General features: G+C 43.2%; 2 protein-coding genes across 2 annotated transcripts; one reads left to right on the top strand and one right to left on the bottom strand.

Moving 5' to 3' along the window:
• Positions 1-1,170: 1,170 nt before the first annotated feature.
• On the top strand, positions 1,171-7,785 carry LOC127784191 (probable monogalactosyldiacylglycerol synthase 1, chloroplastic). The gene is made up of 8 exons (XM_052311382.1): positions 1,171-1,836; positions 3,870-4,042; positions 5,367-5,528; positions 5,644-5,785; positions 5,887-6,111; positions 6,485-6,547; positions 6,655-6,729; positions 7,323-7,785. Exons 1-8 carry the CDS (start codon positions 1,306-1,308, stop codon positions 7,557-7,559), a joined length of 1,608 nt encoding a protein of 535 aa, XP_052167342.1. The 5' UTR covers positions 1,171-1,305; the 3' UTR covers positions 7,560-7,785.
• A 2,139-nt stretch (positions 7,786-9,924) lies between these two features.
• Positions 9,925-12,526, bottom strand: LOC127785502 (aspartyl protease family protein At5g10770-like). Its single transcript, XM_052312968.1, has 2 exons — positions 12,044-12,526; positions 9,925-11,453 (listed from the first exon to the last, which is right to left on the bottom strand). The coding sequence occupies exons 1-2, from the start codon at positions 12,171-12,173 to the stop codon at positions 10,162-10,164; spliced, it is 1,422 nt and encodes a 473-aa protein (XP_052168928.1). The 5' UTR covers positions 12,174-12,526; the 3' UTR covers positions 9,925-10,161.
• Positions 12,527-17,699: the final 5,173 nt, after the last annotated feature.

Here is a 17,699-nt window from a genome sequence, read left to right as displayed (position 1 = left end):
CATTTTTATTGATGATGTTGAGTACTCTATCCTTGGTTGGCACAATCTCTTGGTGATGGAATCATAACATGGCTTAGCATAGTCGATCCTCGAGATGGTGGTACAACTCTAATTGATGGTTTACATTCAAATGATAGCAAATCTAATGCACGGTTACTTTGTCTTGGTGTGATGGTGGTATTTGTCAAGTAAACAATCGGAATCAAGCCTCACTCTTTAAAGCACAGTAATACTTCCTCCGTCCCGGAAAATGTGTCGTTTTAAGGTTTCTTAGCCAAATTAACTTGCTGTCAAAAAGACCAAAGTGCCCCCCATTTATTTGATTCAGTTCTTGATTATGTACCATCGTTGTTGACAGCGCATATGTGTGGCAGGCTGGCAGGCAGGAGTAGTCCCTCCATCGCGTGCGTGGAGCAGGCTACGCATGCCACGACCACCTGCTCGGGCAGCTCTAGCAGGTTGACAGAATAGAAAAATCAAATGAAAGTGAAGACTTGACAGAATAGACTAGATGCCTCCACTTGATAACACTACAACGACATGTTTTATGAGATTTTACCGCAAGCCTAAAACGACATGTTTAATGGGACAGAGGAAGTATGCTTTAATATACAATCTTACAGGCCAGGCAACAACATTGTCTTTTGAAAATAACAATATTCTGAGTTAAAGCCTTTTCTTTCTTTAAGAATAATGAAGTTAAAAGCTCTAACCTTGTATAAATGTGTAATAATAATAACAATCTGATTATGTATGAATGGCGTTGGTCGATCCTATGCAATGTAAGAGCATAGGTGAAGTAGTTCGGGCATGAGGGCCGAGATGAAGGTTAAGAGGCTAACATTCGTTGGAATCCTCAATTACAGTAGAAAATGAGAGGAATGCACGCTGCTCTTAATTTGGTTGGAATCCTTATTAACGTTAACTACAGTACCCACATGTTATTATTTAGTGGTTAGCCGGCACGACTATTATTATTACCATATTACCCAACATTGATCACGTGCCAGATCCCTCTCCGTCCAAACCAAACCAGTGTGAAACACCCAGCAGCAGTCCAGTACCGACCCACCGACCGTGGTGGGAACCCCGACCCAACCCCACCGATCCATCCAACCCCAAACCAAAACCGACGCACGCGCACCCCGCCCGCGCCCAACCCCCGCGCCTGTGTGGCTCACCTTCCCCTCTCCCCCACACTACCACCTCCACCACCTCCACCCTCCCTCCCTCGCCGAATCCCCCGCACTCGAATGTGACGCGCTCCACCGCGCCACCGCCTCCGCCGCCGCCGACGACGACGTCATGCCGGCGCCGACCGCCTCGTCGCTGGCCGCCGCGGCGGACCCTGCGCTCCCCGCCGCGTTCCTCTCGCTCCCGTCCCCGCTCCTCCCGGCCTCCCCTCCCCTCCCCGCGGCCCCCGCCCCCTCCTCCAACGCCTTCTGCGTCCCCCGCGGCCCCGCCCGCGCGGTCGCCGTCTCCGTATCCGTCTCGGCCTACGGCGCGGGCTCCACCGCCGCGGCGTCGCGGCTCCACCGGATGTGGGCCGAGTTCTCCCGCTTCGTGCGGCTGCACGGGAACCAAATCGCGCCGCTCGGGTTCGCGTCCCTCGGCCTGGGCGTTGGAGGCGGCGGCGGTGGGAGCGGCGAAGGGGCCGGCGGGGGAGGCGGGGGCGGAGGTGGGGAGGTGGATGGGTTGGTTGAGGAGGAAGGGGTGGCGCGGGCCGAGGCGCCGAAGAAGGTGCTGATCCTGATGAGCGACACGGGCGGCGGGCACCGCGCTTCCGCCGAGGCCATCAAGGCGGCGTTCATCCAGGAGTTCGGCGACGACTACCAGGTGCGGTTTATCCTGCCAGCTTGGCGTGCTCAACTGATTGTGATGTGCTTGGGATTCGTTTGTTACTTTGTAGCTGTTGCTTGCTAAGCTCTGATATTAATTTTATCTTTATATGTTATAGTACTAATTTAATATCCGCACATTTAGAGTTAATTCGCTGCTTCGCTATTTAGAGTTAATTCGCTCCTTCGCTCATACTTCGTTGGATATGGTGGTTGAATATCTGAGTGCTTGAATACAGTGACGTGCCACCTTAGTTAGGTCTATCATCTATGTGCGCACAATCACTGCCTATTATAGAAAATGGTTCCCTAGGCTACAAGGGAGCGAGCCTAGCTAGAGCAGTGCGATATGCTTTCTTTAGGAAAGTGAAATTTAACTTTTAAGTCGCGTTTTGTATAAAGCTCACATAGTATTTGACATGTACCAAGTTCAGCTGTATGTTTGTCAGAGTTAAGGCCTAGTATTTGTCCACAGTAACTGTTACGCATTGCTGTCTTTTCAGTGGAATATGCGTTTAAGGAGGGTTGTTGTGGAAATTTAGGGAAGGACTATAAGATTTGGAGAAAGAAACTTACTGGGAAAGGGAATTGGATTTGATTAAATCTAGCCATTGTTGCGTCGCTTACCTCTGGCACCTGAGCTTATATGGCCAGTCCTCTTAACGCACAAATTCTAGTGGATCCAAATAGCCAGTCGCAGCTGACTTAGGCCAGAGGGGCTACTGCTGATGTCAACTTTATGCACAGACAAACCTTTGTCACCCACTTTTCTCCGCTTGTAGCCTTAAGCAGCAGTTCCTTTCTTACATAATTTTATCTTCGCATTCTTTACTTGCCTTAGATCGCTGGTTTCCAAATTCTTCTGGTTTCTTCACTTGTATGTCTCCTGTTCAACAGCAAGATTGTCATCATCAGATTAACTTGCTACCAAATGCTGTGTTGTAAAATTATATTGTGGCATATAGTAGTTACTAGTTAGGATGGAAGAGAGCCCATGGAATAGAAACACAGAAATAATTCAAATAAGCCAGCTGATAAACGGTAATTGCAAGTGCCATAGTATATGACTTTTATACATGAGAGGGTGTGACATGCCCTTTCGAATTGTTGTGTACAACTGTGGTACTTTGATCTGTGTAATATCTGCTAAACTTTCTTTTAGCATGATAATAACCAACAAAAAATATTTGTTATCTCTTCAGTAGAAATTTAAATGTTTTTTTATGAATATTTAGATTGGCCTTATGTTAATAATGAGTAGATTTGTCTCTCATAATAAATTAACATTACAAGTTCATTATGTTAGAAACATAATACTGTATAAATTGCTGTTCAATATGTTTTGAAAGTCATGCCAATGCACAAGCTTACCTGTGACCAGTAGGAAGTATTTTGTGTTTATTGATGTTCCTGATTCTTTTTTCACATAATGCTGTAGTTCGAGTAATTGAAGAGGAAGAGTCGTGTGCTTATGGAAATCTTTACTGCCATCAGCTATAATTTCTTTTCTCTTTCTGCAATAAAATAATGACTTAGCAGGAGATGATTTAGCATGTTTTGTAGTCCTGTGCTTGCTACTCCCACCGGGTTAATAATACTTGTCGTTTTGGACAAGGACACGGTCTCCAAAAAACAACTTTGACTATTATTTTTCATTATAATATGTATATAAGTGTTAACAAATATATGATTTTATTAAAGTACTTTTTAAGACTAATCTATACATGTAGTCACCATATTTGAAAGACAAATACGTTAAAAATGATTCATAATCAAAGATTCTAAAGTTTGACCTCACCCTTGTCTAAAACGACAAGTATTATCAGCTCGGAGGGAATATGTAGTAGAACAGGAACATGTGGCAACAGGCAAACGCTTCTCCACTTGCGATTACAGTTATTTGTATAGGTTTGATTCTTAGATAACAGGGTGAATGATCACTTGTTCTGGCGTTCTGCCTTCTCAACTAGTGGTTGTTGATATTGATAATTTATGTAATTTCTGTATTCATAACAAAGGAATTTGTTGCAGGTATTCGTCACTGATTTATGGACTGACCATACCCCATGGCCATTCAACCAACTACCCAGGAGCTACAGTTTCTTGGTGAAACATGGACCCTTGTGGAAGATGACATACTATGGTACTGCACCACGAGTAGTTCATCAGCCACATTTTGCTGCAACATCGACATTCATAGCAAGGTAGTCCTTGTATGGTCTGGCTTTTTTCTCTTGTTATCTTGAATTAGTTTAAGAGTAAATTTCACAAAACTACAGATACTTTGATCAAACTATCACAAAACTACAGATTTAAGAATGTATTTCACAAAACTACAGATTTAGAGTTAAATTTATCATGGAACTACAGATTTAAGGTATTATATCACAAAACTATTGATTTAACAACTATTTTATTACAAAACTACACATTTAAAAACTATTTTATCACAAAACTACAAATTTTATAACTTTAAATAAATAATAGTGCTATGATCTAAACTCTAGAATATGTAGTTCTTTGATAACTTAATCACTAAATCTGTAGTTTTGTGATATGGTGCATTAAATCTGTAGTTCCGTGAAAAGTTTAACGCTAAATCTGTAGTTTTGTGATACACATTCTTAAATCTATAGTTTTGTGATAATTTGACACAAGTATCTGTAGTTTGTGAAATTTACTCTTAGTTTAATATATTTTTAATTTTAATTATCTTAGGATTTCTTTGTTATTCTGACACAATTCATACATAACTCAAATTGCAACTTGTATTGCCAGATAAGTTACAGAGTCTGATTTCTAACTCACGAAGATGCTTTCCTTGTGTGGTTTATGGCAGTGAATAACTTCTGAACAATACATGTTAAGAATTTTTGGTATCTACCATTCATGTCATTCTTGCTCATTTCCAAACATATTGTGAGTTTTTGTTTTTTCACCTCAAATTTTGTTAATATCAGGCCAGCCACTCTTATGGTCATGATTGAATTAAAAATATATTATGTCGCCTTATCTAAATTAAGCGGTTTTTTTATGATTAAAGAACATTAGTTAGGACCACTGCCAGGGATGTGGGTTTATATACCCAATGCCTCAATTCTATGGTTTCCCATGAGCCTGTGATGATGTTCTAAAGTTTAGCTTTTCGACAACACTCCGCGGTGGCTAGCTTTCTTTACTTTGATCTCTTTAGTTATTTTCCTGTTAATATTAAAGTGATTCACATGTAGACCCTTATTGTCTTGTTAAATACTCCCTTCATCCCAAAATACAGCAACTTCTCCCTACTCCCTGATCTCAACCAATCACAACTCTCTCATTTAATTTCTCAACCTACTTCCTCATCTCAACCAATCACAACCATCCCCCATTTAATTTTACCTCTCTCCTTAATCCCCGTGAAAAACTCCAGAAGTGCTTATACTTTGGATGGAGTGAGTATGTGCTATACTTTAGCTGTGGTCCTTGCCTATATTTGTGAATAACATGGTATATAATATCGAAATTGCCTCTCTTATTTTCCTGCAGAGAGGTTGCAAAAGGTCTCATGAAATACCAACCAGATGTAATTATCAGTGTCCATCCTTTAATGCAGCATGTCCCACTCCGAATCCTAAGGTCAAAAGGTTTACTGGATAAGATTCCGTTCACAACAGTTGTCACAGATCTGAGTACTTGTCACCCAACATGGTATGCCGGTTTCAATGTTCATGTAACTTAATACCAGTTCAGGTCACTTATCAAGTTTAAGATACACATGTTATTGCCCTTACAGTGAAATAGTTATTTTACTGCTATCCCGTAGGTTTCACAAGCTTGTGACTAGATGTTACTGTCCATCAGCTGAAGTGTCAAAGAGAGCACTAAAAGCTGGATTGCAGCCCTCGCAAATTAAAGTCTATGGCCTCCCAGTACGTCCATCTTTTGTCAAACCTATTCGACCAAAGGTAAACAATTTATTCAACTATCAGCACCTTACTGCCTTTTGGATCTTTTGTCATCTGCACAAGTTCCTGAGTTTTCTACATGTTCTTATCTTCTTTGATAGGATGAACTGCGAAGGGAGTTAGGTATGGATGAATATTTGCCTGCTGTTCTACTAATGGGTGGGGGGGAAGGGATGGGTCCTATTGAAGCCACTGCTAGAGCACTTGGTGATGCTCTATATGACGAAGTCCTTGGTGAACCCACTGGTCAAATACTTGTGATTTGTGGCCGTAATAAGAAGCTGACTAGCCGATTGCAGTCAATCAATTGGAAAGTTCCAGTTCAGGTGCATTCTTAAAGCTGATCCAGATTTGTATCTTCCAAGCATTTGGAAATTGCAACAACTCTGGCTTACCAGTTTTTGATATTGCTCTTTCCTGCGCAAGGATATGTTTTCTTCAACCTTTGCAAAACCCAAAGTATACAGCACATGTCTTCATCTGTTAAGTGCAGAAAGAACTTAAACCAAACTACCATATTGATTGTAGAATTCGATTTATGGTGGATTCAGGATACATCGAGTGAGTCATAAGCGTAGACTGTAGCATAGGCTTTCTTCATCTGTTGCACAGAATCTTTTACTAAAGGAATTATTTGCTGGCTGCACCAAAGTTATACACTCCAGTGCTTTAAGTCTTCTTTTGTTTTTGAAATCTTAGGTTAAGGGTTTCGTTACAAAGATGGAAGAATGCATGGGTGCTTGTGACTGTATAATTACAAAGGTATGCTGTACATTAGCTTCACCTTTTCAGATCATGTTCTTCGCTATCTGATATATATTACACAATTAGTGATGAACTTATGATACATGATTTATGGTGATCTTCAGGCGGGGCCTGGTACAATTGCAGAGGCCATGATTCGTGGCCTGCCCATTATACTAAATGGATATATTGCTGGTCAGGTAATTCTCCAGTCAGTCAATGTAGTGATTGCTTGATTTCATCATTTTCGCTGAGAAATGACACTGATTTATATGTTGTTGGGTAGTTGGCACATCGTTTCACCCCTCACTATAAGCTTTCATAATATTACAGCATTAATGCACCCATTTATCCTTTTTCTGAATCTAGATTGAAAATGTTTGAGTAGTGGTAAATAAAGATCGCAACAATATCTGTAGAATACAATCATAGATCGAATACCACCCAGCTCAAGCCAAGTTCCAAACTATGCTCAACATTTATTTTGATGGATTCTTAGTTTACCGAAGTTGGCTTTTATACCCACATGCCATTCTTATACACACCTGGCATCTTTGGTTTACACCATCCATTTTTGCTCTATCATCAGGGTTCATGCAGCTATTCTCGCCATATTTATTCCAAAAGTTATCCTGATAATATGTCTTTATGTTAAATTAAAGATGGCATTAGATCCCATCAATTCCTTAAAAGTTTTTTTTTTCCATGGACGAGGTGTATCATATCTATAAGTATCGATGTGGTGTACAACATGATTTGTTTATCTTTCTAAAATATTTTATTCACACGACAGGAAGCTGGCAATGTTCCTTATGTTGTTGATAATGGATGTGGGAAGTTCTCAAAATCTCCAGAACAAATTGCAAAGATTGTAGCCGATTGGTTTGGCCCTAGGTCAGACGAGCTCAAAATGATGTCTCAAAATGCCTTGAAACTAGCGCGACCGGATGCAGTGTTTAAAATTGTCCACGATCTGCATGAGTTAGTCAGGCAAAAATGTTTTGTACCCCAATATGCGTGTGCATCATAAACTCCTACCATCCTTAGCGAGTTTAGTTAATTCTATTATTTTTTGTGCGGCATTAGTAACTAGTTTATCTGTGAGAATTCATAAATATCAATTGATTTGGAAATTTTCTCCATGATAGAAAAAGGTCATGATCCAATTTGGTTTTCCTCAATATTTTGCTTGTACATGACTGTTGGGACTAGACAGTTTAGGAACTGTATGAAAGAAAAAAGAACAATTGAATTTCCATGGTGCTATGTAGATTTTAAGGTGCTGTTTGGTTGTGACTTACTGACCTGTGACACGGTATTGAATGATCTTGCCACACTTTGGTGCATTCTCGGTAGATGATGGATGTAATTGAGTTTAATAGTTATTCTGGAGTATAAAGAAATGAATTAAATATTCTGTTGTTTAGGCGCATGGCAAGCGTGCTTATGATGGACCTCATCATTTCCTCCGTACAGAATCAGCTGTTGCTAAAATTTAAAATTTAAAATTTACTTTAAAGTTTTTTCAATCGTAGTTTACTTTTTAATATTGTTATTTAAATCACTAAGAATACATATATAAAAGTTTTACTTATATTTTTTTTCTAATATGTTGTATGACATATTTTCAACCTTTGACAAAAAAGATGGGGCCCGATAATTTATAATCTGTAAGCTATAAAAAGAGCAATTGGCCGAGCACATAATCTTGCGATCGGCATCCAAAAAATTCCATGCAGTATTAAGAATCATTGAGCTTTGTGACAGTATCTGGTCAAGTCAAACATGGGAGCTCTGATCACTCTTGTTTTTGACTGACAACCCTCTGCAGCCTGCCTCCTGACCCCATCAAACTATTGCTTCATGTGCTAAAATCTCCTGTCATCTGATTCGCATTGTCAGGCAGGCAGTCACAACTTGAGCATACCATATAAATCTATTAATATATCGTATTCTATTAATATATCGTATTTTGTTTTATTATGATAAACTTTAGCTAAAATTTGCTTTACTAATATAGGAGTATCATTTATGTGATACCAAATCAAAATTATAAGGAAGTGCTTTTGAATATAAATCAAACAACATTAATTTTGTGACAATTTTTTTTTTGATTGAGTAATTGTCGGTTAAAGTCTTTATCCTAACGAAACATAATATGCATCTTATATGTTTGAACGGATAGAACAATACACTAATACTTCTTAAACTTTAGAGAAGCTTTAATATCCCAAAATCTAAGTATAAGCCTCCAAACAAACAAGCTTATATTATATAAAAAAATCAAGGAGTTGCCTAATCAGTCACTCCAGCCTTAACCTGATGTGCATGCTGAGGAACATGCATCCTGAGCTGGAGGATGCATATGTTGTTTGGCACGTCTGCATTGCACGCAGGCAGGCTAGCCTGATCCACAGCTGTGTTTCTTTGGTCTCTTGTGCTGTCTGCAAGCACCGAAAGGCCAGCCAGCATGTGGATGTTGGGTCGATGGACGGATGTTGTGTTGCATGCCCTGCCGGGACACTGTCAGATCAGGTGGATGATGAGCTTCTAGTGCTTAGCGCGAGACTGTACCTTGCTTTAGATTCTGAATCCGTGATTGTACTACTACTTCAGTTTTTGTATTCTATTAAAAAAAAATTCCCTCCGAGTATTCATGTAAGTACATAATGGTGCAGCAGTATGTATTGCAGTATTGGTAGCTCAGTGGCTAAGACTGCTTGTTTGTTTGGTAGTTTTTTCTTCCATTCTAGCCAGAACAAAGTGAATGGTTGAAAAAAAAATGCATGAAAAATGTGAAACTTGCAGGAGACATGTACTGGGTTATAGGCAAATATATTTTGTTCATAAGTTACAACTATCATTTGCCAGTTATTTTTTCAGTTTTCATGAGATAGAATACCTGAAATCACTGGAGCTCGCATTCCCAATTGGGTGATGTGGGAACTGAGAATGCGATTCTAGCCTTTTATTCTTCTTTCATTTTTAATTTATACTATCAGTAACTCTGGCGTATGATTTGATCTGTATCCTGTAAAAGCACATTTCTGCATAGTGTATATTCTCTGTCTGCTGTTTCTTGCAGATGTCTTCATTTGGAAAGGTAGTGCCGACCTCATGTGTCATATCTGATCGCTATAGGATCGGCATGTCCTGATCTGCTTTCTTTTTACATAAATTTTCTTATTCGGCATTCTCTCAAGTGATTGCGCAGTTGCTGTACATTGCTCACTTATGCCTAATTTCTTTCATTAAAAAAAAACATAACCACTACTGCCTTCCCCTCTAAATTTACAAGTTGGTATTGTGCTTCTTGTTGTCAATATGCACTGGATGATCTACAGTAGGATCTGAAATTACAAGGAAGTTGTAGGATCTAATGAAACAAGAAGACAAACAAAAAAAATCCACTTGTTTCTTGAAACGATATTAATCTAGGATGAACTGAAGCACAAAGAAACGGCAGTAAAAAAAAAAAACAGAACGAAGCAATTATAGATGCTTGTACATTTGACAATAACTAATACTGTACTACCATTTGCCAATTACCAGAAGTAATCTCAAAACAGATCTCCAGGTATAGGGATATTCACATAGCTCATGGCCCCCTTCCCCCTCCAAATCAAATCATGTTAAATATAATCACAAGTCTCTTGTGCAAATCCAATTTGAGATCCTAGAGTGTCAAATATGACCCTCAGATTCTTCTGCTGGTAATTACCAATGATTGAAGTTTCATACTCAGATTTCAGGGAGGCCAGAGCCAAGCAAACCTGAGAAGAATCACTGCTGACAAAGTAGAGCACTCCACTGGAATCAACCTCCACCTCCACATTGCCTTCAAACACAAACTTCAGGCTAGGAATCTGCACTTCTCTGAACCCTGTCAAGTTGAAGCAAGTGTCAAGAATCGAGAACCCCGGCGCTTGCGGATACTCCGCGAACTGGCTCAAGAACTCTGCCTTGACCGCATTGTACACCGAAGGCACGAGGCTCGTGATGATCGTTCCCGAGTCGACGATAACCTTGCCAGCTGAAGATTCTACCTCCTGGCCGCCAATGGTGATACCGGTCAGGTTAACAAAGTAGAAGGGCCCTTGCACCGGGTCGGAAACCATGGTTGTGTACACAATTGGGGTTGAATTCCGGTACACCGAGGTGTCGTCGCCGAGGACAAGAGACCCTGATGATTCTGACTCCTTGAGAGGTAGGCAGTATGAGAAGACACCATCGAATTGATCCATGGTTTGTGATATCAGCGAGAGCTGGCTCCGGCCTAGACCCATCAGACCGGAGGTGCCGCCGAATGGCCCCTGGTTGCTGGTGCCGCAGCCGAACACGAAGCCGTCGATGACCTCGCCGGCGAGGCTCAGCTTGTCGTGCGCCAGGACGCCCTGGGAGTAGGAGCCGTCACGGTAGCTGAGGGTGTAGCTGCAGGAAGGCTGCTCGCCGCCGCCGCACGCCCCGGCCGCCGAGCCGGTGGCCACCTGCAGCGCGTCGCAGGAGGAGGAGTTGCACGGCAGCACGGCGTAGGACGGCGACGACGCCGGGTCGAACAGCGGGCCCTGCTGGTCGTGGCACGACGCGCACGGCGCGCACTGCACCCAGGTGAGCTCGCTCGCCGTGTCCACGATCACCGTCGCCTCGCCGCCGCCGAGCCCCACGGTGGCCACGTAGTTCAGCGTCCGTAGCCTCGCCCCGGACGTGACGGGCACCCGCCCGGTCGCCGCCGCCGCCGCCGCCTTGTCCTCCGCCCAAGACCCGCCGCCTGCGCGACGCTGCAGCGACGAGACGCGCGCGGCGTCGGAGGAGAAGAGGCCGCCGAGCTCCTCCTCCCTGCTCCTCCCGCCGCTCTTCCCCGAGCCGCCGCCGCCGCCGCCGCCATGGTGCCTGAGCTCCAGTATGGTGGCGCCACTCTCTGCTCCTGAAAAACCTCAAAGCATCATCGATCAGTCCGAGTCACCACCATTCACCAACCACATGGAAATCAATCCACCAGCTCACTAGCTACTATTCCCATCATTGCTTATGCAATTCTTCCCATGGTCGAAGGCTACATTGGAGGCGTGCTACTTTTGGCAAACGCCCCGGGTGAGCCGCTGACCAACGAACACCATAGATATAGAAGGAGCTCATCACATTCATGGCGCAGTCACACTCACATCTTGGCAATTCACGCGCCTCCATTTTTCTTGCCAAAACGGGTCATTTTTCCCCCCATTGGCAACACTACGATGTAAAACTGGGAGCAGTAATCATTAACTAATCCAGAACGCAAGCACCATCAAACCAACACATTGCAGATTATCGTGTTACAACAACACGTCAACACCTATGCATGTTCAGAGAAAACTATGGTGTCTGAAGCCTGAACACCAAGCAATGAAAAGCATGGAATCCGTTCTAGCTAGCTAGCTACCCAATCCCATGCCATCGAAGAGGATCAAGAAAGAAGGAGAGAAGAAGAAGAAGAAGGCGATGAGCAAAGAAGGGATCAATGCAAAGAGAACTCACTTGACCTCAGGTGGTGCCTCCTCTGCAAGGCTCTCCTGCTCCTCGTCACCTCCAGGCAATGCACCCCTCCTCCTCCTCCCGCACCAAGTACCAGGAGGAGGAGGAGCAGAGCGCAAGCCCCCCACGCCATCACTGACCTTCACCTCACCTCACCTCACTGAGACTAGAGAGAGAGAGATGGAAAGAAGAAGAAGAGGAAGACCGAGTGAAGTGTGTGAGAGAGATTCTTGGGTGGTGGTGGTGGTGGTGGTGGGGGTGGGGTTTCTTGCGGGCGCATGGGAACGAAGGCGCAGGAGCTGGCTTGGCTGGCGGCTGGAGGACGCGAGGGGTGGGTGGGCCCCGCGGCGCGGTGGTGGTGGTCGCTGCGGCCTGGGTGGGGTGAGAGCCGAGAGGAAGGAAGAGGAGGAATTATTGAGTAGTAGCGGGGGGACTTCACATGCATGTCCTCTTGCTCGGCAGCCGCAGCAGCAGCAGACGCGCGCGCGCTCGTCGTCGTCGCCGAGCTGAGCTGAGCTGAGCTCTCTCGGGTGTCGCCGCGGGGGTTGGGTTGGGTTGGGTTGTGTCTGACAGGGTGGTGGGGGCCGGGAGGTGGGCCCCACGCGCTGACACAGGTGGCCTTTACTTTAGTGGCACTGAGGGAGGGTGGGTGGGTGGAGAACTGGAGATAAGGAGGAGAGAGAGAGAGAAGGGAGGTTTGGTTTTTGGGGGGCGAATTGAACACGGGGCGTGAGGGGGGCATTAATGGTTTGTCAGCCGCAAGGGGGGAAGAGAAGAAGGGAAGAAGGGTCAGCGTGGCACGGCGCCGGCGCCATGTGGTGCGTGACCGTGTGCCCATCGTGTCATGAGTCCTGACTGATGACTCATGGCACATTGATTCCTCGGGGGTGTCTAGATCCACCGGTAAATTTTTTTTCTTCATCACATTAAACGTTGGATAGGTGATGTTTGAATCTCTTGAAAATAAAGATGAAGATTAAGTTTTTTACGCAAAATAAGATGGTATTAACTTATAATTGATTGAGTTTTACACAAACTTGAAAAATAGATTAATATGATATTTTAGAGCAACTTTCATATAGAAAGTTTTCGCACAAAACACATCGTTTAGCAGTTTGAAAAGTGTGCCACAAAAATCTTAATCTTAATCCAACTTTTGTTGGAGAAAAGAACATGACCATAGAGTATTAAATATTAAAAAAAACTAATTACACAGTTTGCGTATAAATTGCGAGACGAATCTTTTAAGCCTATGTCAGGGTTACGGATAAGGTATACCCTCTACCCTTGGATATACGTCATACATCGATATGGTATATCTGCGCGTATACGGACGTTCTCTGTACACGTTAAGGAAATTCATCACGGAGTCCACAGATGGAAAGATTCCTACTCGGATAGAACTGGGTCGTCACTGTATCGTGTAGGGTCCGATGTCTCCAAGTCCTACTTGGAGACCAACTGACCTGCGGTATAAAAGGGAACCCCCGGGAGGACCTAAGGCATCGAATCTTATCGCCAACACATCCACTACAGCTTACGAAGCCGGAACCTACAAGAGCCAAGTCGCTGGGTGATCTAGTCGAACCAACTCAACTACGATCTCGTCGGTATCATTGAGTTCCACTATTCCCTTTGTAATCTATGATTTCCGTCATATAATCCCATATCAACTAGATTAGGGCTATTACCTATTAAGGGGCCTGAACCAGTATAATCCCTGTCTTTTGTTGCTTGATGTCGTATTACGTAGATCCTCGTACCAGCGTACCCTAATACCCTTTATATCCGGTCTACGGGTATCCCCCATCGACAGCCTAATTGCGCCATAATCTGACGATGTGGTGCTACAATAAATATTTGCTAATGATGGATTAATTAGGCTTAATAAATTCGTCTCGTAGTTTACATGCGTATTATGTAATTTATTTTGTTATTAGTCTACGTTTCATACTTCAAATGTGTATCCGTATATCTGATATGACCCAGTAAATTCTTTTTACCGGTGGAACTAAACACAGCCTTTACCATATTTAGGGCTCACTCCAGGGTTTATAGGTCATGTTTGGTTCACTCTTAAACTTGGCGAAAGTTACTCCCTTCATCTATTAAAAGTATATATTATTTTAAGCTAAGTTAAAGAGAATTAGTAGAGGATTATCATTTCATAGTCCCATCGGTTGACCTAATGAACCAAAGAAAAAAAACCAAAATTTGAATTTTTGAACTTAATTTGAAGTTGATTATAAGATATTCTCAACGTAATTTCCTTTTAATGTTGGCATTTAAGTTACTATGAACAAATACATAAAAGTTTTACTTATAAATTATTTTTTCCTCTAATAAACCTTTTTCTTATTAGGAAATATGGGCGACCAATGAGGCTCTCATAGAAAAAACGAGGGGGGGGGGGGGAGAAAACAAACGAGGATGATAAGGGAATAAGGGAATATTGTTGGTTTGATGGTTAAAACGAGAAGAAAATGATAATGTACTATTATTAAAAGGTCTAGTGAATTACACCCTAAAGATAGTTTAGGTGAGACAAATATTGAAGACAACTAACAAACTTATGGTCGCATCTAAGATAAGATTTGACTAAAACATAGTAAATGTATAGCACGTGGGGTCTAAAAATTAAATATCTATGACATGCACCAACTTTGCAATGAAACAAGCACATACCTAAAAGAGTATGGCAAAGCGAGACGATAAATTAAATTTTGCGCAAGGTACACCTCTTGCCTCAGTATAAGAGGAGATAGGAAAGTTGTGTTTTTTTAGCATGGGTTCTACTTGTGCATGGAAATCAATTGAAAACAATTTTGGTGTATTAACCTTTGCCATTTTATAAGCTGGGAGCTGAACAACTGGTACATGATGTTTGGTTGTTTGAATTTCTTATAGTGAAGAAGCAACATGCCAAAATCAAGGCTAACTTGGGCCAAGTCACACTATGATATTCCACCAATTTTCACAATGATAAGTTTAACATGGATCACCCACTACCATTGATTCATATTCATTGTCACCACTTATTAACCACTTTGTTTCTCTCACCATCGTAATTGTCTAAGTTGACTATCTAATTTCCAGTTACTATAAATTTCACTCATATTTAGAGGGTCTAGATTGCAACAAGATCCATGTTGCTACAATGATTCCAACCTTATCTTCTCCCCTCGGGTGTTTCTTCCCACCAACGCCTAACATGCTTCGTGCACAGCGGTGAGGTATCCATGAGTCCTACAAGGTCGACCTCCCCCCTCCCCTTACCCTCTCCTTACTAAGTCAAACAACGGTAAGGTGCCTCCCCTCTCTGCCCTGCCATATTCTTCCCCCATCTTTGGTGGTTAAGGCTGCCAGAGATACCATTACCTCCTAACTTCTCTATCATCGACCTCTCTCATTGTCCTCCTTCAAACTCATGCTTTGTTGATGGCTCTGTTGTCTCACTACTAACACATGTCTATTGTCCCTGTCGGTCCACCATCTAACACAGGAAACCCTTTTCTTCCCCTTACACTAACCTCTAACCTTAGCCCTACCCCCAATCCTTACCCCGAAACTCTAAACACTAACCTAGCTATCATCGTTGTTGTTACTACTGTCATGCCTTCGCCAGATAAGACATCACTTTCATTATGTCGACGGGGGATACCCGTAGACCGGATATAGAGGGTATTGGGGTACGCTGGTACGAGGATCTACGTAATACGACATCAAGCAACAAAAAACAGGGATTATACTGGTTTAGGCCCCTTAATAGGTAATAGCCCTAATCCAGTTGATATGGGATTATATGACAAAAATCACAGATTACAAAGTGAATAGTGGAACTCGATGATACCGACGAGATCGTAGTCGAGTTGGTTCGACTAGATCACTCGGCGACTTGGCTCCTGTAGGTTCCGGCTTCGTAGGCTGTAGTGGATGTGTTGGTGATAAGATTCGATGCCTTAGATCCTCCCGGGGGGGGGTCCCTTTTATACCGCAGGTCAGTTGGTCTCCATGTAGGACTCGGAGACATCGGACCCTACACGATACAGTGACGACCCAGTTCTATCCGAGTAGGAATCTTTCCATCTGTGGACTCCGTGATGAGTTTCCTTAACGTGTACAGAGAACGTCCATATACGCGTAGATATACCATATCGATGTATGACGTATATCCAAGGGTAGAGGGTATAGCTTATCCGTAACCCTGACACATTACTAGAGCACAACATGTTGGATTTAAGGGTTTTAGGTGACTCAATTGCAAATCCTTCGTCCTAATCAACCATAAACTCCTATATCAAGGGTAGGTTTAGTGTCGTTACCACTATCTCACAGCAAACATTGTATTGCTATCTACTCCATCTATCCTAAAATAAGAGGATTGCTACAGCACGGGATTCCATTCCAACGGGATACTTTATAAATCTAATCCCCCACCTCCTGTCTTCCCCATGTTCGAGCACCCATGTTGTAAATAAATGAAACAGTGGCACCCCTAGCTCCTTGCCCTCACTGATCACAGCAACAACAAAAGAAGGAGGGAGGTGTCGATGAGAGGAAGGGAGAAGAGAACATGAGACAATGATAGTGACTTGTTGGTCAACCAAACGATGACAATGCACTATCTTTCCTCATGTCTTGACCTGGCACCTGATACCATATGTACCAGACCCGATACCTAATACTCCTACTTGATAACATGCACCTAGTACCTATGGGTACCGACTGGTACCTAAGATACCAGGCATGATACCCCAAGGTACCAGATCTTGGTACCTAGGTATTAGGCACAATACCCGAGGTACCAGACCGGTACCAGGCATGATACCCTAAGGTACCAGATCCTGGTACCTAGGTATTAGGCACAATACCCGAGGTACCAGACCCTAGTACTTGGGTACCAGACATGATACCCCAAGGTATCAAACCTTGGTATCAACCCTCTAATACCTAAGGTATCAGCTGTGACGTACCTGTACACAACATTAGCGAGTAGAAGTGATAGGCTAGCAAGGAGCATGAAGAAACCCGACGACCTCTCATCGATCCACTTCATCAACACCAAGGTCATCATCTTCGTCGAGACCGGATGCCTCCACCTTCATGTCGGTGCCCAGGAGCTCGTCCCCCTCGGCCTCGCCGCCTCTCTTTCCTTCTGCTCGCACATGGCAACCCCCAACCTCATAGTCATAGTTGGCTTCGTCCTTGGCTATAACCCCCATGCCCTCGACAACCTCCACACTCTCACATGCTCCAGATTCGGTGTAGAAAGGGGGAAAAGAGGATAGGGGATATCGTCGGCGTTGAAGACGATGGCCAAGGAATCGAGGACAGGGAGAAGGAGGATGGCCACTGGGGCAGAGGAGTGGATGGAGGGAGGAGGAAGACGAAGTGCTACTCCTCGGTAGGGGAGAAAAATAAATTGGTAGGAGAAACTTGATTTGGGAGAAATGGATCTAGGAAATATATAATGCTTACCCCTGTTTTATCACGTGTCCCTATGCCCCCGATGGGATTCCGTGTATTAGTTTTTCTGTAAAATAAGCTAACCTTATACTAAGATGTGACACATCCAAGTACAATGAATCTGGACATATACCAGGATGTATCACATCTTAGCGAGATTGTTTTATTTTGGGACAGATGGAGTAGATGCCTA

The sequence above is a fragment of the Oryza glaberrima genome, chromosome 9 (genome assembly GCF_000147395.1).
Source record: "Oryza glaberrima chromosome 9, OglaRS2, whole genome shotgun sequence".
Taxonomy (NCBI): domain Eukaryota; kingdom Viridiplantae; phylum Streptophyta; class Magnoliopsida; order Poales; family Poaceae; genus Oryza; species Oryza glaberrima.
This window is presented reverse-complemented; position numbering and strand designations above follow the sequence as displayed.